The sequence below is a fragment of the Entelurus aequoreus genome, linkage group LG17 (genome assembly GCF_033978785.1).
Source record: "Entelurus aequoreus isolate RoL-2023_Sb linkage group LG17, RoL_Eaeq_v1.1, whole genome shotgun sequence".
Taxonomy (NCBI): Eukaryota; Metazoa; Chordata; class Actinopteri; order Syngnathiformes; family Syngnathidae; genus Entelurus; species Entelurus aequoreus.
This window is the reverse complement of record NC_084747.1, coordinates 22,374,876-22,402,565: the sequence shown is the minus strand read 5'-3', so window position 1 is coordinate 22,402,565 and position 27,690 is coordinate 22,374,876. Positions and strand designations below refer to the sequence as shown.

General features: G+C 41.8%; 1 protein-coding gene across 5 annotated transcripts; it reads left to right on the top strand.

Moving 5' to 3' along the window:
• The first annotated feature begins 280 nt into the window (after nucleotides 1-280).
• On the top strand, nucleotides 281-27,420 carry LOC133632672 (mucin-2-like). Of its 5 annotated transcripts, XR_009821691.1 has the most exons (15): nucleotides 281-452; nucleotides 7,127-7,499; nucleotides 7,559-7,817; nucleotides 7,893-8,038; nucleotides 9,651-9,889; nucleotides 9,962-10,134; nucleotides 10,203-10,229; nucleotides 18,432-20,852; nucleotides 20,945-21,013; nucleotides 21,104-21,178; nucleotides 21,695-21,862; nucleotides 21,934-22,077; nucleotides 22,141-22,227; nucleotides 22,290-22,480; nucleotides 26,379-27,420. XR_009821691.1 is itself a non-coding variant. In XM_062025235.1 (14 exons), exons 2-14 carry the CDS (start codon nucleotides 7,281-7,283, stop codon nucleotides 22,418-22,420), a joined length of 4,158 nt encoding a protein of 1,385 aa, XP_061881219.1. In that variant the 5' UTR covers nucleotides 281-452; nucleotides 7,127-7,280; the 3' UTR covers nucleotides 22,421-22,979. The 5 variants fall into 5 exon arrangements, 4 of the variants coding, with proteins under 4 accessions (XP_061881219.1, XP_061881222.1, XP_061881220.1 ...); XM_062025235.1 differs by lacking the exon at nucleotides 26,379-27,420 and having other exon boundaries at nucleotides 22,290-22,979; XM_062025238.1 differs by lacking the exon at nucleotides 26,379-27,420 and having other exon boundaries at nucleotides 19,215-20,852; nucleotides 22,290-22,976.
• Nucleotides 27,421-27,690: the final 270 nt, after the last annotated feature.

Genomic DNA, 27,690 nt, shown 5'->3' with positions numbered 1-27,690 from the left:
CAACAGTTTATCAGTTTGACACCCACAGAAAGGGGCGTGGCCTGTCACTTTAAGAAGTTACTCCAAACATTCGAGCGAAGTGTGAAAAAGGAAGATTAACATAAAGAGCTTTAACAGGTGTGTGTGTGTGTGTGTGTGTGTGTGTGTCTTTAATGAAAACACAGACCTCAGAAGGGTTCCTAATAAACTGGCAGTGGACGGCCTCCAATCAGAGGAGCTCTCCTGTGGCCATGAAGTGGTTGGGGGGCGGGGCCGAGGTAAGAAGAGACAGAAGCATCAGAAGAAGGTTAAGACCAAGACGAGGAGCAGTAAAGAGGATGAGACAGAAGGAGATTAGGAGAACCAAAAAGTCCAAAAGAAGAAAAGGAGGAGCATTGTAGGAAAAAAAAAAAAAGAGTTGGATGGAAGAAAAAGAATTGGATTAGCTGGTTAACCTGGGGACCAAAAAGAAGGTAAGGTTAGTGATCAGAGGAGCAGCACCTAGAGCAGGGGTCACCAACCTTTTTGAAAGCAAGAGCTACTTCTTGGGTAGTGATTCATGCGAAGGGCTACCAGTTTGATACACACTTCAATAAATTGCCAGAAATAGCCAATTTGCTCAATTTACATTTAACTCTATGTTATTATTAATAATTAATGATATTTACACTTAATTGAACGGTTTAAAAGAGGAGAAAACACGAAAAAAAAATGACAATTCAATTTTGAAACATAGTTTATCTTCAATTTCGACTCTTTTAAAATTCAAAATTCAACCGAAAAAAAGAAGAGAAAAACTAGCTAATTCGAATCTTTTTGAAAAAATTAAAAAAATAATTTATGGAACATCATTAGTAATTTTTCCTGATTCAGATTAATTTTAGAATTTGGATGACATGTTTTAAATAGGTTAAAATCCAATCTACACTTTGTTAGAATATATAACAAATTGGACCAAGCTATATTTCTAACAAAGACAAATCGTTATTTCTTCTAGATTTTCCAGAACAAAATTTTTTAAAGAAATTCTAAAGTCTTTGGAATAAGATTTAAATTTGATTCTACAGATTTTCTAGATTTGCCAGAATAATTTTTTTGCATTTTAATCATGATAAGTTTGAAGAAATATTTCACAAATATTCTTCGTCGAAAAAACAGAAGCTAAAATGAAGAATTAAATTACAATTTATTTATTATTCTTTACAATAAAAAAAATAAATTTACTTGAACATTGATTTAAATTGTCAGGAAATAAGAGGAAGGAATTTAAAAGGTAAAAAGGTATATGTGTTTAAAAATCCTAAAATCATTTTTAAGGTTGTATTTTTTCTCTAAAATTGTCTTTCTGAAAGTTATAAGAAGCAAAGTAAAATTTATTATTATTATTTATTTAAACAAGTGAAGACCAAGTCTTTAAAATATTTTCTTGGATTTTCAAATTCTATTTGAGTTTTGTCTCTCTTAGAATTAAAAATGTCGGGCAAAGCGAGACCAGCTTGCTAGTAAATAAATAAAATTAAAAAAATAGAGGCAGCTCACTGGTAAGTGCTGCTATTTGAGCTATTTTTAGAACAGGCCAGCGGGCTACTCATCTGGTCCTTACGGGCTACCTGGTGCCCGCGGGCACCGCGTTGGTGACCCCTGACCTAGAGTTACATTACGCTTGATCATCATCATCATCATCAAGTTGTTTCAATACTGTTGTTGTTGTTGATAGTTAGGGATGTGTACCATTTGACAGACACGGTACCTGGGAGTCGACACCGGTATTGAACACTACCAACTTTTGCTACGCTTTGTGTGTGTTAATAAATATTCATTGTTTTTGATTTTTGAATGGCAATTATAACTGCTGTCCATTTATTATATCTTGTTTTATTGTCACATTTGCAAGTATGACACCAGGACCTCCTTCACACTGCAGATCAATTCCCCTTTACTTTGTATTCTTGGTAATCTGCATCATTTCAGTAATAATACATACTGACTGGTATACACATACTGTAATACATACTGACTGGTATACACACATAATACATACTGACTGGTATACACACATAATACATACTGACTGGTATACACACATAATACATACTGACTGGTATACACACATAATACATACTGACTGGTATACACACATAATACATACTGACTGGTATACACACATAATACATACTGGCTGGTATACACACACATAATACATACTGACTGGTATACACACATAATACATACTGACTGGTATACACACATAATACATACTGACTGGTATACACACATACTGTAATACATACTGACTGGTATACACACATAATACATACTGACTGGTATACACACATAATGCATACTGACTGGTATACACACATAATACATACTGGCTGGTATACACACACATAATACATACTGACTGGTATACACACATAATACATACTGACTGGTATACACACATAATACATACTGGCTGGTATACACACACATAATACATACTGACTGGTATACACACATAATACATACTGACTGGTATACACACATAATACACACTGACTGGTATACACACATACTGTAATACATACTGACTGGTATACACACATAATACATACTGACTGGTATACACACATAATGCATACTGACTGGTATACACACATAATACATACTGACTGGTATACACACATAATGCATACTGACTGGTATGCACACATAATACATACTGACGGGTACACACACATAATGCATACTGACTGGTATACACACATAATACATACTGACTGGTATACACACATAATACATACTGACTGGTATACACATACTGTAATACATACTGACTGGTATACACACATAATACATACTGACTGGTATACACACATAATGCATACTGACTGGTATACACACATAATACATACTGACTGGTATACACACATAATGCATACTGACTGGTATGCACACATAATACATACTGACGGGTACACACACATAATACATACTGACTGGTATACACACGTAATACATACTGACTGGTATACACACATAATACATACTGACTGGTATACACACATAATACATACTGACGGGTACACACACATAATACATACTGACTGGTATACACACGTAATACATACTGACTGGTATACACACATAATACATACTGACTGGTATACACACATAATACATACTGACTGGTATACACACATAATACATACTGACTGGTACACACACATAATGCATACTGACTGGTATACACACATAATTCATACTGACTGGTATACACACATAATACATACTGACTGGTATACACACATAATACATACTGACTGGTATACACACACAATACATACTGACTGGTATACACACATAATACATACTGACTGGTATACACACATAATACATACTGACTGGTATACACACATAATACATACTGACTGGTATACACACACATAATACATACTGACTGGTATACACACATAATACATACTGACTGGTATACACACATAATACATACTGACTGGTATACACACACATAATACATACTGACTGGTATACACACATAATACATACTGACTGGTATACACACATAATACATACTGACTGGTATACACACATAATACATACTGACTGGTATACACACATAATACATACTGACGGGTACACACACATAATACATACTGACTGGTATACACACGTAATACATACTGACTGGTATACACACATAATACATACTGACTGGTATACACACATAATACATACTGACTGGTATACACACATAATACATACTGACTGGTACACACACATAATGCATACTGACTGGTATACACACATAATTCATACTGACTGGTATACACACATAATACATACTGACTGGTATACACACATAATACATACTGACTGGTATACACACACAATACATACTGACTGGTATACACACATAATACATACTGACTGGTATACACACATAATACATACTGACTGGTATACACACATAATACATACTGACTGGTATACACACACATAATACATACTGACTGGTATACACACATAATACATACTGACTGGTATACACACATAATACATACTGACTGGTATACACACACATAATACATACTGACTGGTATACACACATAATACATACTGACTGGTATACACACATAATACATACTGACTGGTATACACACATAATACATACTGACTGGTATACACACATAATACATACTGACTGGTACACACACATAATACATACTGACCGGTATACACACATAATACATACTGACTGGTGTACACACATAATACATACTGACTGGTATACACACATAATACATACTGACTGGTATACACACATAATACATACTGACTGGTATACACACATAATACATACTGACTGGTATACACACATAATACATACTGACTGGTATACACACATAATGCATACTGACTGGTATACACACATAATACATACTGACTGGTATACACACATAATACATACTGACTGGTATACACACATAATACATACTGACTGGTATACACACATAATACATACTGACTGGTATACACACATAATACATACTGACTGGTATACACACATAATACATACTGACTGGTATACACACATAATACATACTGACTGGTATACACACATAATACATACTGACTGGTGTACACACATAATACATACTGACGGGTATACACACATAATACATACTGACGGGTACACACACATAATACATACTGACGGGTATACACACATAATACATACTGACGGGTATACACACATAATACATACTGACGGGTATACACACATAATACATACTGACTGGTATACACACATAATACATACTGACTGGTATACACACATAATACATACTGACGGGTATACACACATAATACATACTGACGGGTACACACACATAATACATACTGACTGGTATACACACATAATACATACTGACTGGTATACACACATAATACATACTGACTGGTATACACACATAATACATACTGACTGGTATACACACATAATACATACTGACTGGTATACACACATAATACATACTGACTGGTATACACACATAATGCATACTGACTGGTATACACACATAATACATACTGACTGGTATACACACACACAATACATACTGACTGGTATACACACATAATACATACTGACTGGTATACACACATAATACATACTGACTGGTATACACACATACTGTAATACATACTGACTGGTATACACACATAATACATACTGACTGGTATACACACATAATACATACTGACTGGTATACACACATAATACATACTGACTGGTATACACACATAATACATACTGACTGGTATACACACATAATACATACTGACTGGTATACACACATAATACATACTGACTGGTATACACACATAATACATACTGACTGGTACACACAAGCTATGGAGATGATATCAGTAGTAAAAACTGCATTTAGTTGAGATAATAATGAGTCATGTATTGGAATATGGGATCCATTATTTAAATTTGTTTGAACTATTAAATCAACCTAAAATATGACTTATTTTATCATTGTGTAGAATATTGGACACAGTGTGTTGTCAAGCTCATGAGATGTGATGCACTGTGACACTATCGTTCATTTTTTAAGTGTTTTAATTTTTGTTATAAATGGCCGCGATGATAATGTCAATGAGGGATTTGTAATCACTGCTATGTTGAATTGTTATTAATATTAATACTGTTGTTGATATTATTCATTTTTTGTTTGATTGCTTTTGGATTGTTTTGTGTCATGTTTGTGTGTCCTCTCAATTGCTCTGTTGGTTGCTAGTCTGAATGTTGCTGGGTCGGGTTTGGTTTTGGAATCGGCATTGCATTATTATGGTATTAATGTGTATTATTTTGTTGATGAATAAAACAGGTTTTTTTTAATTCCCATTTTTTTGCCCATATATGCCTCCTGTATCGGATGTTTTCACGTCTGTGTGAACAGTGAACATTCCCAATGATTCATATCCCACCCGGGCATCTTTCCTATGTGGAAATAAATCACATATATATATATTGTTGCGTGTGACCAGCTCTTCCTCCAATGGGGAATTCAAATTGCTAGTCTTTCCCAGGTTCTTTCTATGGCACATAAGCTGAAGTTTAAATTGATCACCAGGCAGTAGTTGGTATTTTGTGGTTTATTCTCAAAGCTTTGAAAACAAACGTGAGACCAATCCAGTACAGAAGCGTTCCCTAGCCCAGCCAAGATCGATCTTCCCCCCAAACCCACGGAAGTGCTGTTTTCTTCCATCTCTCCCTCGCTCCCACTCCTGTTGTTATGTCTACTCCCTGAGTTATCTCTGCACTCCTACATTCCAAACTATCAAGGCCGACACAAGCTGTTTTGTAATATGACTATGAAAATAAAGAAGTAACACTTAAATATGGATATATGAAAAAAATCTTTAAACTCATTACAAAGGATGATGGGAAAAATGCAAAACAGTCTCTCCACACTTATCCAAGTTAGGCTCATTTTAGCTGTTTGATATTTCTGATTGATTAAAAAACTTTAGGGAGGTCGTCACGGAAATAAACAAAGAAGGGGTACAATTTTTACATACTTTTAATAACCAATTATAATAATTATTAATAATATATCCATTATATTATTATAATGATATGTAATCATATATGTACACACATATAGTTACATTGCATGCAGTGGGCTTTCGGCCTAGTTTTTTAAGCTGCCACAAATGCACTAGTACCAGTATCCTGCAGCCACCAAAGCGGATCCCCACAACACCCAGAGTGCGCCTAGAAAGTCTGTACATAAAAGTTGTGAACAGAATGGGTGACAAAGTGCAGCCTTGGTGGAGTCCAACCCTCACTGGAAATGGGCCCGACTTACTGCCGGCAATGCGGACCAAGCTCTGACACGGATCATACAAGGGGCGGACCGTCTGGCATGTGCATGTTTATGTAATCACTTCTAACCAAAACTATTGGTTAAAGTAATGATTTTTAAAGTGCTAGACAAAGATTTTAAATGTGTATTATTATTATAAAGTATGAATTAGACATATTGTGACTGTGATTGGATCCTTCCAAAACTTTCTACTTGGATTTTTCTCTCTCCAACTTAACGAGTTGAGTGCCGTGTGTGTTGATTGACAGACGTTACGACGAGCCTGGTGGATCTGGTAACCATGACAACCGTTCAAATACCTTGGTAGTCAGCGGGGAACCATGGTAGCCAGGGTCCTTGAGGAACGACTGCCTGCCCCCCGTAGACCCAATGGACTGACGTGGGCATCTACCTGACCCGTCCATGGAGCGCCTAAAGCCCCTCCCACTCCTCCTCCTGCTGGTGGCGATGGGTCAGTGTCAGTATGACACGTGTCGTACTTTTGGAGACTTGGAGGCGGAGTCAAGATGGGAGTTCGCCGCCTGTCAGCCCCCGCCCACAAACATGAAAGAGGTGATGCAGATCAGGGTGGATCCACCCGGAGTCACCTGTGGAAACCCCCCTGAACGCTTCTGTACCCTGGTGAGTACGTGCCAGTGTGCCCCCCGGCTGTGGTCCTCATGTCTTCACCGTCCATGTAGGAGAACCCGTACCTCTGCAGCGACGAGTGCGACGCGTCCAGTCCCGACCTGTCTCACCCCCCTCAGCTGATGGGGGACCGGGAAAGAGGAGGGCTCATCACCTACTGGCAGACGGTCACATGGTCCAAGTATCCGGTGCCGCTATTGGCCAACATCACGCTGTCGTGGAACAAGAGTCTGGAGGTAGTTGATGACCTGGTGGTGACCTTTGAATATGGCCGCCCCACCAGCATGGTCCTGGAGAAGTCACTGGACAAAGGTGAGGTCATGTGACGCGGAAGTACAGCTGATGCATGGGGGCAGACTCACACGTTTCTTGTACTACCTGTGGCAGGTGTCACATGGCAGCCGTACCAGTTCTATGCTGACGACTGCATGGACACGTTCGGCATGCCACCGAAACGGGTGTCGGATTTGGCGCCCAGCAACGTGACCCGGGTCATCTGTACCGAGCAGTACTCCCGATGGGTGGGGGCCAAGGTGACCATTCTTCATCTTGATCAAACCCATAGGACTTCAAGTAGTTAGCTAAACGGACCACTGGCTTAACTAAGTCCAGGTTTCTTTAAAAAGTAATTAGTCATGATTACTTTCCCCAAAAAGTAATTGAATTACCAACAGAATTACTGTTTACCAAATGTAATTAGTTACCAGGGAAAGTAATTATTGCGTTACTTTTTGAAAATCTTTCAAAGTATTTGGCGTGGGCCGTTATAATGACGTCCTGCATTGTCAAGTTTGTTTCAGGTGTGGAGTTAGCTGTTCCTAGTTAGCACTATCGAGTAGCATATTTCTCAAAGCAAAGCTCTGGTGTAGGAGTGCCCAAACTGTTTCCATTGAGGGCCACAGACGGACCATTTTGGTAATTTTCTCCTTCAAAACAAGCACAACTAAAAAAAAATTTTCAAACAAGTACAAAATACAATTTCGGTAGATATTTTGTGTGTATGCTGACGAGCCAAAGTTGTACTTAAATGCTAACAGTTAGCACACGGGCCAGATTGCGTAAAGTAACAAAAGAATGAGCTAAAAAAGCTAGCATGCTAAAAGTACTGTGCTAAAATGCTAACAGTTAGCATTAGTGAAATACCAAATTATGACACTGGAGGTGTATAACTGCTTAATTAACTAAAAAAAATCTAACATGTTAATGTTAGCATGCTAAAATACTAGCTGTAACATGAGTCAAGTACCAAACAAAATGGTTTAAAATGCTTAAGTACTAACTTTAGCGTGCATCAAGAACCAAAATATGACTGGAGTGTATACCTACAAAATTAGCTTAAAAAAAAAGCTAGCAAAATAACGCTCGCATGCTAACAGGTATTATTCGTCGAGTAACAATACATTTGAAGCGTATACTTGTAAAATTACCAAAGAAGCTAGCATGCTAATATTAGAAAGCTACCGTTAAAAAAATAGCAACTGGTCGTAAATGGCCCCGGGGCCACACTTTGGACAACCTTGTTCTCGTGTCTCTGACCATCTCTTGTTGGTTAAAGATTGCCATAATAGTAAAGGTAAGCATGTTGTCAAGTACAAGTATTTAATTAGAGCAAGTACAAGTATTTAATTAGAGCAAGTACAAGTATTTCAGTAGAGCATGGGTTCTTAACCTTTTTGACCTCAGGGGCTTTTCCACCACAGAGGGGTCCGGGGCCCGCTCAAATATTAACAAAAGTAAATGTACATACAATTATGTTGTGCCTAAATAAATAAACACAATTCATAATGAATATGTTTCTTAAATTAAATGTCAAAAAAATTTCATGGCAAATGAAAACGCAGCTTCACCACTTTAGTCATCATATTTGCGCTTAAGAATCTTGTCTGACTTTATCTCCAGACTTCTTCTGTTTTGTTTGATATCGTCATTACTGCCACAAGTGGTGGAAAAATGTATTACAACTGAATACCGCTGTGGACCACAGCTGAGAAACTGATATTTTTAGGGGGCCCTCCAGCGGCCCTACGGTTAAGAATGACTGAATTAGAGAACTCGTTACTAAAAAAACGTAACGTTATTCCCATCACTTGATAGTTAGTGTTTGCTAGCTAGAGCCGAGGCGCTCACGTCCGTTTGACCCGGCAGGAGGAGAAGACGGTGGTGTTTGAGGTGCGAGCTCGCTTCCAAGTGTTTACGGGGCCAAAGCTGATCAACATGGACGCCCTGTACACCCGCATGGAAACCACCAAAGGTCTGAGAGATTTTTTCACCTTCACCAACATCCGCCTGCGACTCCTCCGCCCGGCGCTCGGCGGGACCTACGTCCAGCGGGACAACCTGCTCAAGTACTTCTACGCCATCTCCAACATAGACATACCTGCCAGGTCAGCCGAGTCTTCACCGGCCTCACCCGCACACGCCGCGTCCGTCATGTTTGTCTGTCTCCATGGTAACAGGTGTCAATGTAACCTGCACGCATCGAGTTGTTCACCGCGCGACGCCACACTCATGTGCGACTGTGAACACAACACCGGTGGACAGGACTGCGAGCGCTGCAATTCCGAGTTCACTCCCAGCAGTTGGAGGCCCGGAACCTTCCTGCCCCTGCCCAAGGGCACGGCCAACGCTTGTACGTCACATTTGATAACAGATCAATATATATTTGTTTATTAAATTACATTGGATGTTTGCTTTTAGGTGAAGCGGCACAGACAACAGCCAGTAGTAAGTATTTACATTTGTGAGTGTGTGTACGTTCTAGAGAGGGGGGTGGAGCTCATTATATTGTGGGAAGTGGGCGTGGCCAGGTGCATTAAGGGAGAAATCTTAAGTCAGTGACAGGTGGCGTGAGTCTGTGTTTAATCTGTGTTAGTCTGCTTAAAGATGTCACACACGCACACACAGGACTTCAAGTGTGATCTCATCTTACGTTCTACAAACATTTGGAACAATGACTGATCCAAATCAACAGTCTGGTCTCTTGCGATGAGAAGACACAACAGGCCATTTAGCTGTTCTAAAGCACGCCCCAGGTCTCATGTATCTGGTTCTTTTCGTGGTTCCAAGAAATGTATAAGGTTATAGAAGATGTTCTGGTTCATATTTGGAGTTCTAAAGGATGTTCCAGGTCATATGTGGAGTTTTAAAGGGAGTTCCAGGTCATATGTGGAGTTCTAAAGGATTTTACAGGTTGTGTAGGAGGTTCTAAAGGATGTTCCAGGTCATATGTGGAGTTCTAAAGGATTTTCCAGGTTGTGTAGGAGGTTCTAAAGGATGTTCCAGGTCATACGTGGAGTTTTAAAGGATGTTCCAGGTTGTGTGGGAGGTTCTAAAGGGAGTTCTAGGTCATATGTGGAGTTCTAAAGGATGTTCCAGGTTGTGTAGGAGGTTCTAAAGGATGTTCCAAGTCATATGTGGAGTTTTAAAGGATGTTCCAGGTTTTGTGGGAGGTTCTAAAGGGAGTTCTAGGTCATATGTGGAGTTCTAAAGGATGTTCCAGGTTGTGTAGGAGGTTCTAAAGGATGTTCCAGGTCATACGTGGAGTTTTAAAGGATGTTCTAGGTTGTGTAGGAGGTTTTAAAGGGAGTTCCAGGTCATATGTGGAGTTTTAAAGGATGTTCCAGGTTGTGTAGGAGGTTCTAAAGGGAGTTTCAGGTCATATGTGGAGTTTTAAAGGATGTTCCAGGTTGTGTAGGAGGTTCTAAAGGGAGTTCCAGGTCATATGTGGCGTTGTAAAGGAAATTCCAGATTGTGTAGGAGGTTCTAAAGGGAGTTCCAGGTCATATGTGGAGTTTTAAAGGATGTTCCAGGTTGTGTAGGAGGTTCTTAAGGGAGTTCCAGGTCATACGTGGATTTTTAAAGGATGTTCCAGGTTGTGTAGGAGGTTCTAAAGGGAGTTCCAGGTCATATATGGAGTTATAAGGGAAATTCCAGATTGTGTAGGAGGTTCTAAAGGGAGTTCCAGGTCATATATGGAGTTTTAAAGGATGTTCCAGGTTGTGTAGGAGGTTCTAAAGGGAGTTCCAGGTCATATGTGGAGTTTTAAAGGATGTTCCAGGTTGTGTAGGAAGTTCTAAAGGGAGTTCCAGGTCATACGTGGAGTTTTAAAGGATGTTCCAGGTTGTGTAGGAGGTTCTAAAGGGAGTTCCAGGTCATATGTGGAGTTTTAAAGGATGTTCCAGGTTGTGTAGGAGGTTCTAAAGGGAGTTCCAGGTCACATGTGGAGTTTTAAAGGATATTCCAGATTGTGTAGGAGGTTCTAAAGGGAGTTCCAGGTCATATATGGAGCTGTAAAGGAAATTCCAGATTGTGTAGGAGGTTCTAAATGTAGTCCCAGGTCATATGTGGAGTTTTAAAGGATGTTCCAGGTTGTGTAGGAGGTTCTAAAGGGAGTTCCAGGTCATACGTGGATTTTTAAAGGATGTTCCAGGTTGTGTAGGAGGTTCTAAAGGGAGTTCCAGGTCATATATGGAGTTGTAAAGGAAATTCCAGATTGTGTAGGAGGTTCTAAAGGGAGTTCCAGGTCATATGTGGAGTTTTAAAGGATGTTCCAGGTTGTGTAGGAGGTTCTCAAGGGTGTTCCAGGTCATATGTGGAGTTCTAAAGGATGTTCCAGGTTGTGTAGGAGGTTCTAAAGGGAGTTCCAGGTCATATGTGGAGTTTTAAAGGATGTTCCAGATTGTGTGGGAGGTTCTAAAGGGAGTTCCAGGTCATATGTGGAGTTTTAAAGGATGTTCCAGGTTGTGTAGGAGGTTCTAAAGGGAGTTCCAGGTCATATGCGGAGTTTTAAAGGATGTTCCAGGTTGTGTAGGAGGTTCTAAAGGGAGTTCCAGGTCATACGTGGATTTTTAAAGGATGTTCCAGGTTGTGTAGGAGGTTCTAAAGGGAGTTCCAGGTCATATATGGAGTTGTAAGGGAAATTCCAGATTGTGTAGGAGGTTCTAAAGGGAGTTCCAGGTCATATGTGGAGTTTTAAAGGATGTTCCAGGTTGTGTAGGAGGTTCTAAAGGGAGTTCCAGGTCATATGTGGAGTTTTAAAGGATGTTCCAGGTTGTGTAGGAAGTTCTAAAGGGAGTTCCAGGTCATACGTGGAGTTTTAAAGGATGTTCCAGGTTGTGTAGGAGGTTCTAAAGGGAGTTCCAGGTCATATGTGGAGTTTTAAAGGATGTTCCAGGTTGTGTAGGAGGTTCTAAAGGGAGTTCCAGGTCACATGTGGAGTTTTAAAGGATATTCCAGATTGTGTAGGAGGTTCTAAAGGGAGTTCCAGGTCATATATGGAGCTGTAAAGGAAATTCCAGATTGTGTAGGAGGTTCTAAATGTAGTCCCAGGTCATATGTGGAGTTTTAAAGGATGTTCCAGGTTGTGTAGGAGGTTCTAAAGGGAGTTCCAGGTCATACGTGGATTTTTAAAGGATGTTCCAGGTTGTGTAGGAGGTTCTAAAGGGAGTTCCAGGTCATATATGGAGTTGTAAAGGAAATTCCAGATTGTGTAGGAGGTTCTAAAGGGAGTTCCAGGTCATATGTGGAGTTTTAAAGGATGTTCCAGGTTGTGTAGGAGGTTCTCAAGGGTGTTCCAGGTCATATGTGGAGTTCTAAAGGATGTTCCAGGTTGTGTAGGAGGTTCTAAAGGGAGTTCCAGGTCATATGTGGAGTTTTAAAGGATGTTCCAGATTGTGTGGGAGGTTCTAAAGGGAGTTCCAGGTCATATGTGGAGTTTTAAAGGATGTTCCAGGTTGTGTAGGAGGTTCTAAAGGGAGTTCCAGGTCATATGTGGAGTTTTAAAGGATGTTCCAGGTTGTGTGGGAGGTTCTAAAGGGAGTTCCAGGTCATATGTGGAGTTTTAAAGGATGTTCCAGGTTGTGTAGGAGGTTCTAAAGGGAGTTCCAGGTCATATATGGAGTTGTAAAGGAAATTCCAGGTTGTGTAGGAGGTTCTAAAGGTAGTTCCAGGTCATATGTGGAGTTTTAAAGGATGTTCCAGGTTGTGTAGGAGGTTCTAAAGGGAGTTCCAGGTCATATGCGGAGTTTTAAAGGATGTTCCAGGTTGTGTAGGAGGTTCTAAAGGGAGTTCCAGGTCATACGTGGATTTTTAAAGGATGTTCCAGGTTGTGTAGGAGGTTCTAAAGGGAGTTCCAGGTCATATATGGAGTTGTAAGGGAAATTCCAGATTGTGTAGGAGGTTCTAAAGGGAGTTCCAGGTCATATGTGGAGTTTTAAAGGATGTTCCAGGTTGTGTAGGAGGTTCTAAAGGGAGTTCCAGGTCATACGTGGAGTTTTAAAGGATGTTCCATGTTGTGTAGGAGGTTCTAAAGGGTGTTCCAGGTCATATATGGAGTTTTAAAGGATGTTCCAGGTTGTGTAGGAGGTTCTAAAGGAAGTTCCAGGTCATATATGGAGTTGTAAAGGAAATTCCAGATTGTGTAGGAGGTTCTAAAGGGAGTTCCAGATTATATGTGGAGTTTTAAAGGATGTTCCAGGTTGTGTAGGAGGTTCTAAAGGGAGTTCCAGGTCATATATGGAGTTTTAAAGGATGTTACAGGTTGTGTAGGAGGTTTTAAAGGGAGTTCCAGGTCATACATGGATTTTTAAAGGATGTTGCAGGTTGTGTAGGAGGTTCTAAAGGGAGTTCCAGGTCATATGTGGAGTTTTAAAGGATGTTCCAGGTTGTGTAGGAGGTTCTAAAGGGAGTTCCAGGTCATATGTGGAGTTTAAAGGATGTTCCAGGTTGTGTAGGAAGTTCTAAAGGGAGTTCCAGGTCATATGTGGCGTTTTAAGGGATGTTACAGGTTGTGTAGGAGGTTCTAAAGGGAGTTCCAGGTCATATGTGGAGTTTTAAAGGATGTTCCAGGTTGTGTAGGAGGTTCTAAAGGGAGTTCCAGGTCATATATGGAGCTGTAAAGGAAATTCCAGATTGTGTAGGAGGTTCTAAAGGTAGTTCCAGGTCATATGTGGAGTTTTAAAGGATGTTCCAGGTTGTGTAGGAGGTTCTAAAGGGAGTTCCAGGTCATACGTGGATTTTTAAAGGATGTTCCAGATTGTGTATAATATTCTAAAGGATGTCCACACTTATGTGTATGTGGTTCTGAATGAGATTTCAGTTTGTTGTGGTTGTGTATAAGGTTCTAAATCAGTGGTCCCCAACCACTGGGCCGCGTTCCGTGGATCGATTGGTACCGGGCCGCACAAGAAATGTAAAAAAAAAAAAAAATTTTTATTAAATCAACATAAAAACACAAGATACACTTACAATTAGTGCACCAACCCAAAAAACCTCCCTCCCCCATTAACACTCATTCTCACAAAAGGGTTGTTTCTTTCTGTTATTAATATTCTGCTTCCTACATTATATATCAATATATATCAATACAGTCTGCAAAGGATACAGTCCGTAAGCACACATGATTGTATTTTATTGTGACAAAAAAAATAAAATACCAACAAGACTGAGGTAGAAACTGTTGAAGAGGGTTGAGTTACTCCCTGCCTTCTAGACATCACTGTGTATCCATAGAACAATACAAGATGTGCGATGTGTGAACAATTTCAACAAAGCAACAATAAAAACTTAAAAGAGTGACAGTTTTGCAGTAATTGTCCCACTGCTCACTTTCTTTAAATTTGCACAGACGACAATAATTGTCACAGAACTACATCAATGTGCAGTGTCTCATGAAGTGATTGTTTATTTTACTCCTGTTTGTTTTACATCATGTCGATAGGGAGGAGTCGCAGCCCCACGTTACTGTGTACCTCTTACTTGGTGTACCTCTTACTTGGTGTACTTGATCGCTACGGTAGAGCTATTGCGACATCCAGTGGACACATTAAGAACAGGCGTTTCCTTCATTCAAAAAATGCAGCTCAATTTTACACTTAGCAAACTCATCTTGCGGGCCGGATGTTTGACATCCTGTTCTAAAGGTCATGTACGAGCTTCTGAAGGATGTTCTAGATCAGGGGTGCCCACACCTTTTCAGCAGGCAAGCTACTGTTCAAATTACCAAGTGGGGGTGATCTACCTTGGTCACCTGCCTTGACTCACATACGAAGTTGAAGTGCCATCCCATTCCTAACCCATAGGGTTCAATATGACCTTTTGCAGCTATTACAGCTTCAACTCTTCTGGGAAGGCTGTCCACAAGGTTGCGGAGTGTGTTTATAGGAATTTTCCACCATTCTTCCAAAAGCGCATTGGTGATGTTTGTCGAGGAGGCCTGGCTCTCAGTCTCCGTTCTAATTCATCCCAAAGGTGTTCTATCGGGTTCAGGTCAGGACTCTGTGCAGGCCAGTCAAGTTCATCCACGATGTCATCCATGTCTATATGGACCATGTTTTGTGCACTGGTGCACAGTCATGTTGGAAGAGGAAGGGGCCTGCTCCAAACTGTTACCACAAGGTTGGGAGCATGGAATGCTTTGGTATCCTGGAGCATTCAAAGTTCCTTTCACTGGAACTAAGTGGCAAAGCCCAACTCCTGAAAAACAACCCCACACCATAATTCCTCCTCCAACAAATTTCACACTCAGGATAATGCAGTCCGAAAACCCAGACTGGTCCATCAGATTGCCAGATGGAAAAGAGTGATCATCACTCCAGAGAAGGCGCCTTCACTGCTCTAGAGTCCAGTGGTGACGTGCTTTACACCACTGCATCCCACGCTTTGCATTGGACTTGGTGATGTATGGCTTAGATACAGCTGCTCGGCCATGGAAACCCACTCCATGAAGCTCTCTGCGTACTGTACGTGGGCTAATTGGAAGGTCACATGAAGTTTGGAGCTCTGTAGCAACTGACTGTGCAGAAAGTCTTTCTAAAGAAGGTTGCAGATCATGTATTAGGCTCTAAAGAGTTGTACCAGGTCATGTATGGGATAGTTTATAAGGTTCTAAAGGATGTCCACAGTCATGCGTGTGGTTCTGAATGAGATTCCAGGTCATGTATAAGGTTCTAAATGGTTGTTAAATATGTGGTTGTATATGAGGTTCTAAGGGATCTTCCAGGTCATGTATTAGGTTCTGAAGGGTTGTTCCCAGTCATGTATGTGGTTGTGTATGAAGATCTAAGGATGTTTACTGTCATTAATTAGGTTCTAAAGGATGTTACCAGGTCATGCACAAGGTAGTCATGCACAAGGTTGTTAGTGTTCCAGGTCATGTATATGTTTCAAAATGATATTCCAGGTCACGTATGAGGTTGAAATGTATGGTCTCGATAATTTGTAAGGTTTTATACAATGTTCTAAAGGAGGTTCCAGATCATGTATTAGGTCCTAAATGATTGCTTCAGTTCCTGTATGTGGTTGTGTATATGGTTCTAAAGGAGGTCCCAGGTCTTGTATCTGGTTCAAAAGGATGTTCCCAGACATATATGTGGTTGTGTATAGGGTTCCAAATTAGGTCCCTGGTCATGAATGTGGCTCTAAAGGATGTTTCCATTCATGTATGTGGTTGTGTATGAGGTTCTAAAGGATGTTCCAGGTCATGCATGAGGTACTAATGGATGTTCCCAGTCATGTATGTGGTTGTTTATGAGGTTCTAAAGGATGTTCACGGTCATGCATGAGGTTCTAAAGGAACTTACCAGGTTATGAATGAGGTTCTAAGTGTTCCAGGTCACATATGTGTTTTAAAATTATATTCCAGGTCACGTATGAGGTTCAAATGTATGGTCTCGATAATTTGTAAGGTTTTATACAATGTTCTAAAGGAGGTTCCAGATCATGTATTAAGTTCTAAATGATTGCTTCAGTTCCTGTATGTGGTTGTGTATATGGTTCTAAAGGAGGTCCCAGGTCTTGTATCTGGTTCAAAATGATGTTCCCAGACATATATGTGGTTGTGTATAGGGTTCCAAATGAGGTCCCTGGTCATGAATGTGGCTCTAAAGGATGTTCCCATTCATGTATGTGGTTGTGTATGAGGTTCTAAAGGATGTTCCAGGTCATGCATGAGGTACTAATGGATGTTCCCAGTCACGTATGTGGTTGTTTATGAGGTTCTAAAGGATGTTCACGGTCATGCATGAGGTTCTAAAGGAACTTACCAGGTTATGAATGAGGTTCTAAGTGTTCCAGGTCACATATGTGTTTTAAAATTATATTCCAGGTCACGTATGAGGTTCAAATGTATGGTCTCGATAATTTGTAAGGTTTTATACAATGTTCTAAAGGAGGTTCCAGATCATGTATTAAGTTCTAAATGATTGCTTCAGTTCCTGTATGTGGTTGTGTATATGGTTCTAAAGGAGGTCCCAGGTCTTGTATCTGGTTCTAAAGGATGTTCCCATTCATGTATGTGGTTGTGTATGAGGTTCTAAATGATGTTCCAGGTCATGCATGAGGTACTGATGGATGTTCCCAGTCACGTATGTGGTTGTTTATGAGGTTCTAAAGGATGTTCACGGTCATGCATGGGGTTCTAAAGGATGTACACGGTCACGCATGAGGGTCTAAAGGAACTTACCAGGTCATGAATGAGGTTCTAAGTGTTCCAGGTCACATGTGTTTTAAAATGATATCCCAGGTCATGTAAGATGTTGAAATGGATGGTCTCAATAATTTACAATATTTTATATGAGATTCCAAAGGATGTTCAAGGTTCTAAAATAAGTTTCAGGTTAATGCAGGAGGTTCTAAAAGATGTTACGGGTCATGCGAGAGGTTGTGAAGGAGCTTTGGTGAAGTATTTAATGTGGTGGTGAGTTTTAGCAAAAACAGGTTTCAACTTGCGGTTGTACTTCTGCAAAAAGCTTTAGTTTCTCGTTGAAAACCCAACATGAACTCTTAGTGTTTACCACAGAAAAAAACATCTCGTTTTATTTTTCTGTTTGGAATTGTGTGTATTTTATCTTGTTTTTGTGTGTGTTCTATTTGTGCATTTTTCAGAAAAGACAAATTGACTAAAAAGACGCACATGTTCTTCTCTGACAGCGGCTGATGACTCAAACTCTGATAGAACTTCTGCTTCATCACGTGGAATCACTGACGCTTCTACTACTGTTACTGTCGTCATGACTGATACTTGGACTACTTCTACCACTGACACTGCTTCTACTGCTACTATTACTGATGAGGACACTATTGATACTTTGATGACTTCTACTATTACTGCTACGGACACTACTGATACTTTGATGACTTCTACTATTACTGATACAGACACTATTGATACTTTCATGACTTCTATTATTACCAAGATATACACTACTGATATTTTAATGACTTCTACTAGTATCCCTACGGACGCTACTAATACTTTAATGACTTCTACCATTACCGTTAAGGACATAACTGACACTTTAAAGACTTCTACTGTTACCAACAAGGACACTGCTGATACTTTGATGACTTCTACTAGCGACATGTTTTCTAGCTGGACTACAGCTGATTCTACTTCAAATGCTTACAGTTCTATGACTGACAGTTCTATTATTGACAGTTCTTCAACTGACGCTAGCACTATGATGACAAAGGAGGGAAGTACTACAACAAAGTCTAGCTCTAGCTTGCAGACTACCATTCTTGTGGACTCTGATAATTCAAAGTCAGCGACTACTTTGGAAGTTTCTGGTGACTTTTCTTCTTGGACAACCGGGGGCGCGCCTCCTGTCATTAGTGCTGTCAGTAGTACAGTTAGCACCCCAGGTCTTGATAGGCTTTTTGACCTTGGCAGTGTCGCAGGACCGAGGACAGACAATCCATTTTCTATTCTAGCAGAAACCCTGGCTCTAAGGACCACGATCGGTACCTCCGGTACCACAAACAGCAACGCCAGTCCAAAGAGCAGTACTGACTCTGAGGTCATTTCTGACCAAGTGACTTCCCCTAACTCCAACTTGTCACCGCAAAGCACAGACTTTGTCCCCCCAGAGACTGGTGCATCCAGCATCATACGTACAGTTCTACGTTCTAGTGGACCTCCACCAGTCACGACATTGGCATGGGAAGTAACTAAGTCTGACAACATGGTCCTCTCTGGAGATATTGCGACTACTGAATTATCTTCTCCTGATGGAGATGCTCCACCTACTTTTGATGTTCCAACTTTTAACGGACCTCCTCCTGATGAATATTTTCCTGATGACCTGCTCCCCATTGAAGCTGCTGATGTTTCTCTTGCTAATGTACCTCCTGCTGTTGCTCCTTCTCCTGATGGGTTCCTTCCTGATGGACCCTCCACCAATGAAACACTTCTTAAGTTACCAACGCCTGATTCAGCCTCTCTTGATGTCACCCCTGATTCTCAGTCCACCTATATAAATGGTCCACCTGAAAGACCTACCACCATGCAACCTCCTAGTGAAGATGAAACTCCACTTGAAGGAGATACTCGTGATGAAATTGCTGTTGACAGATCTCCTGAGGAAAATTCCCCTTCTGATATTTCTCCTTCTGAAGTATCTCCTTCTGCTAGACTCCCATCTGAAGTATCTCCTCTTGAAGTGCTCCCCCAAGCTCCTGATGTACCTATGAACATATCTACTTTTAAATTTGGAGAAGATGCACAGGTTGGTCCAGATTGGTCTGAGCCGGCTGGTGACCTGGCTCCAGTCGACTTCACCTTCCCTTTTCCAGAGGAACTGGATTTGACTGGCCCTGATGCACCTCCTGGAACAGAGGATTCCGATCCAGATCCTGCTTCTGAGTCAGTTGACAGTAGCTCGGATTCAGACTTAGCAGAAGGAGGAACAAGTCAAACAGATAAGGGAAGACCTGGGTTGGCTGGATCAGACTCTTTGGAAATAAATCCTGAAGCTCCTGAGTTGGCTCCCAGCCCTGATTCTCCTCCAACAGTCAATGAACCAAGATTAGATTCTTCACCAGGTCAGAAGAAAGAAGAGCTGGATTCAAGCCCTGATTCTCCTCCAACTGTGACTGAACAAAGATTAGATTCTTCACCAGGTCAGAAGAAAGAAGAGGTTGATCCCAGCCCTGATTCTCCTCCAACAGTCAATGAACCAAGATTAGATTCTTCACCAGGTCAGAAGACAAGAGAGCTAGGTTCAAGCCCTGATTCTCCTCCAACAGTCAATGAACCAAGATTAGATTCTTCACCAGGTCAGAAGACAAAAGAGCTAGGTTCAAGCCCCGATTCTCCTCCAACAGTCAATGAACCAAGATTAGATTCTTCACCAGGTCAGAAGACAAAAGAGCTAGGTTCAAGCCCTGATTCTCCTCCAACAGTCAATGAACCAAAATTAGATTCTTCACCAGGTCAGAAGAAAGAAGAGCTTGATCCCAGCCCTGATTCTCCTCCAACAGTCAATGAACCAAAATTAGATCCTTCACTAGATCAAAAGAAGGAAGAAGACAAAGACAAACGGAGGACAGAGGAGCAAACAGACAAAAAAGGTGACAAATTATTTACATAAAGTTGTTTTCCTGAGACATACCATGAAATGTCATCACGATGAGTGGACAGACTGGATTCATTCTTTTAACAGCTGCCGAGTCCAAACGCAAAGAAGCTTCAAAGAAAAAAGAGAAAGATGAAAAAGAATATGAGAAAAAAGGTAACACAAAACGTAGCATTAGCACGAGTTATAGAAATAGCAGTCCTGCTGACACATCGCCATGGTTACCATCTTGTTTTGCGTCTCAAGCGACCCAAAAGATTCTGATTCCGGGAGGACCAAAGACCAGTCAACTGTCCAAAATTGCCTATGTCACCTTCCAGGGTAAGACTGTCACCACCCCCTCCCCTTCCACAATTAGACCCCTCCCGTGTGGTTCTGACCCCCTAGAAGGATGTCATGACAAGGTCCATAGTTGTGTAGTGGTTCACGTTACTGATTGTCAACTAATCAGGAGGTTATTAATAAGTTAGAGGTGTGCATTAACATGTTATTACCATGTTTATTAGGGTGTCACTACCATTATGTTCGCCTGGCACAACCATGTTGTTACATTTAAATACCATGCTTATTACTGTGTTATTACATTAATACCATTGTTAGCAAGTTATTTCACATTGGTACTATTATTATTATAATATTAGTACAGTTCGTACCACTCTGTTAGCATTGTGTCATTATGTTAGCATGCTATTATCTTACTGTGTTTTTAGCATTCAAACCTGTATGTTAGCATGTTACCGTCACGTCAGGTGTGTTAGCATTATATTATGGCTAACCGTTTTTTAGCAAACGTGTTAGCGTCGTTGCTGATGCCTTGTGTGTGTGTGTGTGTGCCAGACTGCGAGTGTAACGCACACTCCAACCGCTGCAGCTTCATCGACTTCCTGAACGTGGTGACGTGCGTGAGCTGTAAACACAACACGCGAGGAAACAGGTGCCAGTACTGTCGACTGGGTTACTATAGAAACGCATCGCTGGCCCTGGAGGACCAGAACGTGTGTGTGGGTCAGTACCAAACACTCAGCGTTCAGAGGTGGGGGCGGGGCTCGCGGATCTAACATTTGTGTCATGGTCAGAGTGCGAGTGCGACGCCAGTGGCAGCTCGTCTCCACACTGCTCTCAGTCGGGATCGTGCCAGTGCAAAGAGGGCGCCGCCGGGAGGCGCTGCGACTCTTGTCTGCCCGGGTACATGTGGAGAGGGGCCGCAGTTGGATGCACAGGTACGTGTGGAAGGGGGAGGGGCCTAATTCACATCGCAATTAACACCAATCAACCCCAAACAGTCAACGTATGCGACGAGACTCGGACTTGCCAGAACGGCGGGACCTGCGTGGACTTTGTGAGCTGCGAGTGCCCCAAAGACTTTGAAGGTAAACACGCACACGATGATGGTGGAGCGACGGCGCGGTGGTGACGTGGTGTCCGCACGCAGGTGCGTACTGTGAGCAGAACGTCTGCTTGAAGAAGAACACTTGCCTCGGCGACGACGGGAGCTCCGCCTCGCCCGTGACCTCACGGCTCGTCGTGCTGAGCCTCGGCCTGCTGGTCTTCGCCTTTTCATGACCCGCCCACCGTTGAGGATGTTGTAACCCGGTGATGCTGCGTAACCACGGTTACAGGAACGTAAGTTGACTGCAGAGGTGATAAGAAAAAAAAACAATAAAATATGAACGGGTCTCTTAGTCATTGTGTTGGGATCAAGGGTTGTCGAATGTGTGTATTTATGTATGATGTGTCTACCGCCATATTTATTGATCGGCCCAGCCCTATGGACGTACAGATAAGTGGCAATAATGATAGTATTGCCGTTTTAAATTAAAATTATCGAAAAACCGCGATTGATAACTGCCCTTTAATAAACTCACAGACTGACTGGCGCCAGCTGGCTAGCTTAAATGCTAACATGAAAACAAGAGACATTAATGACGTTCCCCAATCTAAACTTGTACAGACACATTGCTGTCTGAGCAAGTAAGATATTAAATTGTGCACATTGTGTTACGTACGGCGGGGGAAGGAGACGACGCAACGGCAGGGATCAGTTCAATAGGTTTATTGAAACCGACTCTGCTGTCACTTGGTGTGAATGCTACTGTATGTGGATGGTGCAAGACGATGTGAGGAATTACCAATGTGAATGTTACCAGAGGTTGTTGTGTGTGCGTGTTGGATGAGTCCTTCGACAGACCAGAGGAGGCAAGGCAAGAGGACAGTCAATGGGCAAGGGAGAGGTCGGGGGCTGGAGAGAGGCGACGATGTCCGTGTCCAAGCGGTGGTCGAGGATCGAGGGAAGCAGCCCAAAGTCCGGTGGGAAGTCGAGGCACACAACTCGATCACGGGAAACAGAGGGAACACTGCGGGGAACACAAAGGACATAGGACGAGGGCAGAGGGAAAGCACAGAGAGAGCAAGTACGCGGAGGGAAGCCAGAGACGGGATGCTTACTACGGGGAGTGAACTACGTTCCGGCACTGGATCTTCGGGTCCGCTGGTCTTTATGCTCTCTGCCCTCATCAGACTCAGCTGCGCGGATTGATGATGGCCTGCAGCCGTGCAGGTGCGTGGCCGCGATGCGGGAAGAGCGAGCAGGGGCGTGTCCCGGCGCGCTTCTGGGATTGCGCATGCGCCGTGACACATTGAACCTAAAGGCTGCGCTCCCTTAAAACAGCCATGGTTCTATACACGGGGAAAAGGAGACGGACTTGTACGGTGCGTTCAAGAATCGCTGGACAGCGTAGGACACAACGCCCGGTAGAAATAATAATATTAGATTTGATTTGCGACACACTTTTCATTGAAATAAATCTTAAAGTGCTACGGTACAAAGTAGACATCGACTGATATGAGTTTTTCAGGGCCAATACCGATTATTAGAAGTCAAGGAGGCCGATCACATATATTTGGAGATTTTATTCATTTGCAGTAAAAGTTATTTAAACATGGATTGTTTTTTTCAGCAAACAATTGGACAAGGCTTTAAGTTGTTTTTCTTTGACATATTTCTAGGAAAGGTCGAAGCAGTTTAGCATCAAAACTCTCAGGGGATTTCACAAACACCTTTATTGTCACACCTGGGTGAAGTCTGGTCTGGGTTTCATGTTTTGTCATTTCCTGTTTTATTTTGAAATGCTGACTCTCCCTCTCATTTCAGGTCACTTGCCCTTCCTCCTGTTTCCCTGGTCTGACGTCTTTCCTGATTGCCTGATTGCGCCCACCTGTGTCACCCTCCCTCATGTGTATAAATGTCTCATCCTCCTTCTGTCCTGTGCCAGAGTCTTGTGCGTACCTCCAGCGTTCCTTGCCACAGTCTTGTCTTCAGCCATTGCCACGTTTTGTTTGTACTTTTGATCCACGGGAGATTCTTTGTAAATAAGAAAGACGGGACCCTGCGACCATGTATAGACTATAGTCCTCTCAACGACATAACCATAAAGAATCGGTACCCCCTTCCATTAATGTCATCAGTCTTTGATCAGCTCCAGCAGGCAAAGGTTTTCACCAAGCTTGACTTGCGCAATGCTTATCATCTCATTCGCATTAGGGAGGGTGATGCAGGTGGGCGCAATCAGGCAATCAGGAAAGACGTCAGACCAGGGAAACAGGAGGAAGGGCAAGTGACCAGAAATGAGAGGGAGAGTCAGCATTTCAAAATAAAACAGGAAATGACAAAACATGAAACCAGACGAAACCCAGACCAGACTTCACCCAGGTGTGACATTTATTACTTGTCTAAGACGGACCCGGGCAAAATACGGCCCGTTATGATTTTCAATCCAGCCCGCCGAACGTTCGACATCATTTTTTTAGACCTTTAACATCAAAACTGTCGCCGCCATTATGATGTGCAGTGCTGTTTTTAAATGACCGGAACAATACAAAGTATTTCAATGGTCGAAATCTGCGCTTTTTGGTATTATAGGAGTTATTAGGGTAATCTAGGTCAGTGTTTTTCAACCACTGTGCCGCGGCACACTAGTGTGCCGTGAGATATTGTCTGGTGTGCCGTGGGAAATTATGCAACTTCACCTAATTTATCCCAAAAATATTTTTGGCAAATCAATAATTAGAATCTGCCAATAATGTGCCGTTGCTTAGTGTCTGTGCTGTGTAAAACTCGGCAGGGTAACCACGTAATACTCCATGTCAGTAGGTGGCAGCATTGCTTTGTAAAAGTCGGAATGTGTCGGGTGAGACGAGGATGGTTTGTTGTGATCCCGATATGCAGACCACAGTGGGAGGCAGGGTGCAGGTAAAAAGGGTATGTAATGCTTAAACCCGAAATGAACGAAAGGAAAAGGCTATGCAAAACAAAAGTCAAACTGAACTGGCTACAAAGTAAACAGAGACAGAATGCTGGACGACAGCAAAAACTTACGGTGTCCACAAAGTACATCCGTACGTGACATGAAAATCAACAATGGCCACACAAAGAAGGATAGCAACAACGTAAATAGCCTTGCTTGCTAACACAAAGCAGGTGCGCGGAATAGCGCTCAAAGGAAGACATGAAGCCACTACAGGAAAACACCGGCAAAACAGGAAGGGCCACCAAAATAAGCAAGACAAGAACTAAAGCACTACACACAGGAAGACACCAACACACTCAAAATAAGACACAACGACTTGGTGGAGTTAATTTTTTAAAGTTTTCTGCTGGTGGTGTGCCTCCGGATTTTTTTTATGACAAAAATGTGCCTTGCCTCAAAAAAGGTTGAAAAACACTGATCTAGGTCATAGCAGTTTAGACCAGGAACAAAGCAGAGTGGGCGGGGCTTGTTTTCAGAGCAGCCATTCCGAAACACATGTGTCAGACACAGATGTGGAAGCAGATTATTACGTGACGATATATCATATTGTAGGTGTTTATTGCCATTTGCCTTCCTATTTTGCGGTTTGTTACATTTTTGTTGTGTTTTATATACAGTGAGTGTATACACATGTACCTGTCTATATGAACAAATATATAAACACACAGCACAAACAAATTCAGTTGTTTACAGCATGGAAGTTGACCGGCTTTTCCTCCCAGGGAATTAAAGTCACTGGTCAATCCCAAATTCTTTCGATGACATATATGCTGAGTAAGAAGGACCATCAGGACAGAATAGGAATATTATCAAGTTTTACTGAAGCTTCAGGAGACCAGCCCAGACCAATACATCTCAAATTGGTCTAACATTCAAACGGAAAAAAACTACTTCTTGAAAAGGAAAGCAGTCCCCCCCCAGAAAGGAATGCCCTCCCCCTTTCCCCAACACTGATAAGGCAAGGAGGGGGATGTATCCTCTTCACATTCCAAAGTCTAAAACACTAAACAGACCTCTGCAGACAAAGAGAAACTGGCACACAGCGTATACAATGGAAAAGTACTTGCTGCTCCAAACATGGCTATGAATAAAGAAAGAACTCTTAAACATATATGCATTCTCCACAAAGTACAGACACTACTACTATTACGAGCACGTCATTGATGTATAACAATATACTTGATATATATTATTATGCTTATCGTTTTTCTAAGATGGCACATGGGTAGTGGCTGCTGGTTGCAGGAGCGCCACTGCTGGGCTAGTGGGCAGCCTGGGACGGAGTCGGCTCTCTTGGTTGCTTTGTTGGGTGTGTTCCTGTCCCGTGCAAGCCCCCGCCCCAGCGGAGGATGGCGTAGAGCAGTGCAGAGACCACCGTGGTCTATGTAGTTTGTGTTTTCTCTAAGCATGGTGCAATAATACAAATCATTATTTGCAATTTTTTGGGGGGGGTTTCAACGTGTTTTACATTTGTAGCTGTATGAAGTAATGGCACCGCTGAAGTTGCGTCAGCTCTGCGCTTTTTTTTTAATGTAATTTGTGTTCTTTGATGTTATCTATCTTGTTTTCATATGTTTTAAAGGCCTACTGAAATGATTTTTTTTAATTTAAACGGGAATAGCAGATCCATTCTATGTGTCATACTTGATCATTTCGCGATATTGCCATATTTTTGCTGAAAGGATTTAGTAGAGAAAATCGACGATAAAGTTCGCAACTTTTGCTCGCTGATAAAAAAAAAGCCTTGCCTGTGCCGGAAGTAGCGTGACGTCACAGGAGCTAGTATTCCTCACAATTCCCCGTTGTTTACAATGGAGCGAGAGAGATTCGGACCGAGAAAGTGATGATTACCCCATTAATTTGAGCGAGGATGAAAGATTCGTGGATGAGGAACGTTACAGTGAATGACTTGAGAGGCAGCGATGGACGTATCTTTTTTCACTCTGACCGTAACTTAGGTACAAGCTGGCTCATTGGATTCCACACTCTCTCCTTTTTCTATTGTAGATCACAGATTTGTATTTTAAACCACCTGGGATACTATATCCTCTTGAAAATGAGAGTCGAGAACGCGAAATGGATTCAGTGCCTTTTATCTCCACGACAATACATCGGCGAAATGCTTTAGCTACGAGCTAACGTGATAGCATCTTGCTTTAACTGCATATAGAAACAAAATAAATAAAGCCCTGACTGGAAGTATAGATAGAAAATCAACAATACTATTAAACCGTGGACATGTAAATACACGGTTAATGTTTTCCAGGCTGGCGAAGGTTAACAATGCTGTGCTAACGACGCCGTTGAAGCTAACTTAGCAACCGGACTGCACAGAGCTATGCTAAAAACATTAGCTCTCCACCTACGCCAGCCAGCCCTCATCTGCTCATCAACACCCGTGCTCACCTGCGTTCCAGCGATCGGCAGAAGGACGAAGGACTTCACCCGATGCGTTTGGCGGCCCGGAGACGTAGGAAGTCAAGGTGAAGTCGGCGGCTAGCGCGGCTAGCGCTCCAACAAAGTCCT

Excerpts from the sequence above, each read along its gene's own strand:
- LOC133632672 (XM_062025235.1), top strand. The coding sequence starts at position 7,281 with ATGGAGCGCCTAAAGCCCCTCCCACTCCTCCTCCTGCTGGTGGCGATG. Across the intron at positions 9,890-9,961 it reads AACATAGACATACCTGCCAG|GTGTCAATGTAACCTGCACG; the intron begins GTCAGCCGAGTC and ends CCATGGTAACAG. Across the intron at positions 21,863-21,933 it reads GGACCAGAACGTGTGTGTGG|AGTGCGAGTGCGACGCCAGT; the intron begins GTCAGTACCAAA and ends TGTCATGGTCAG.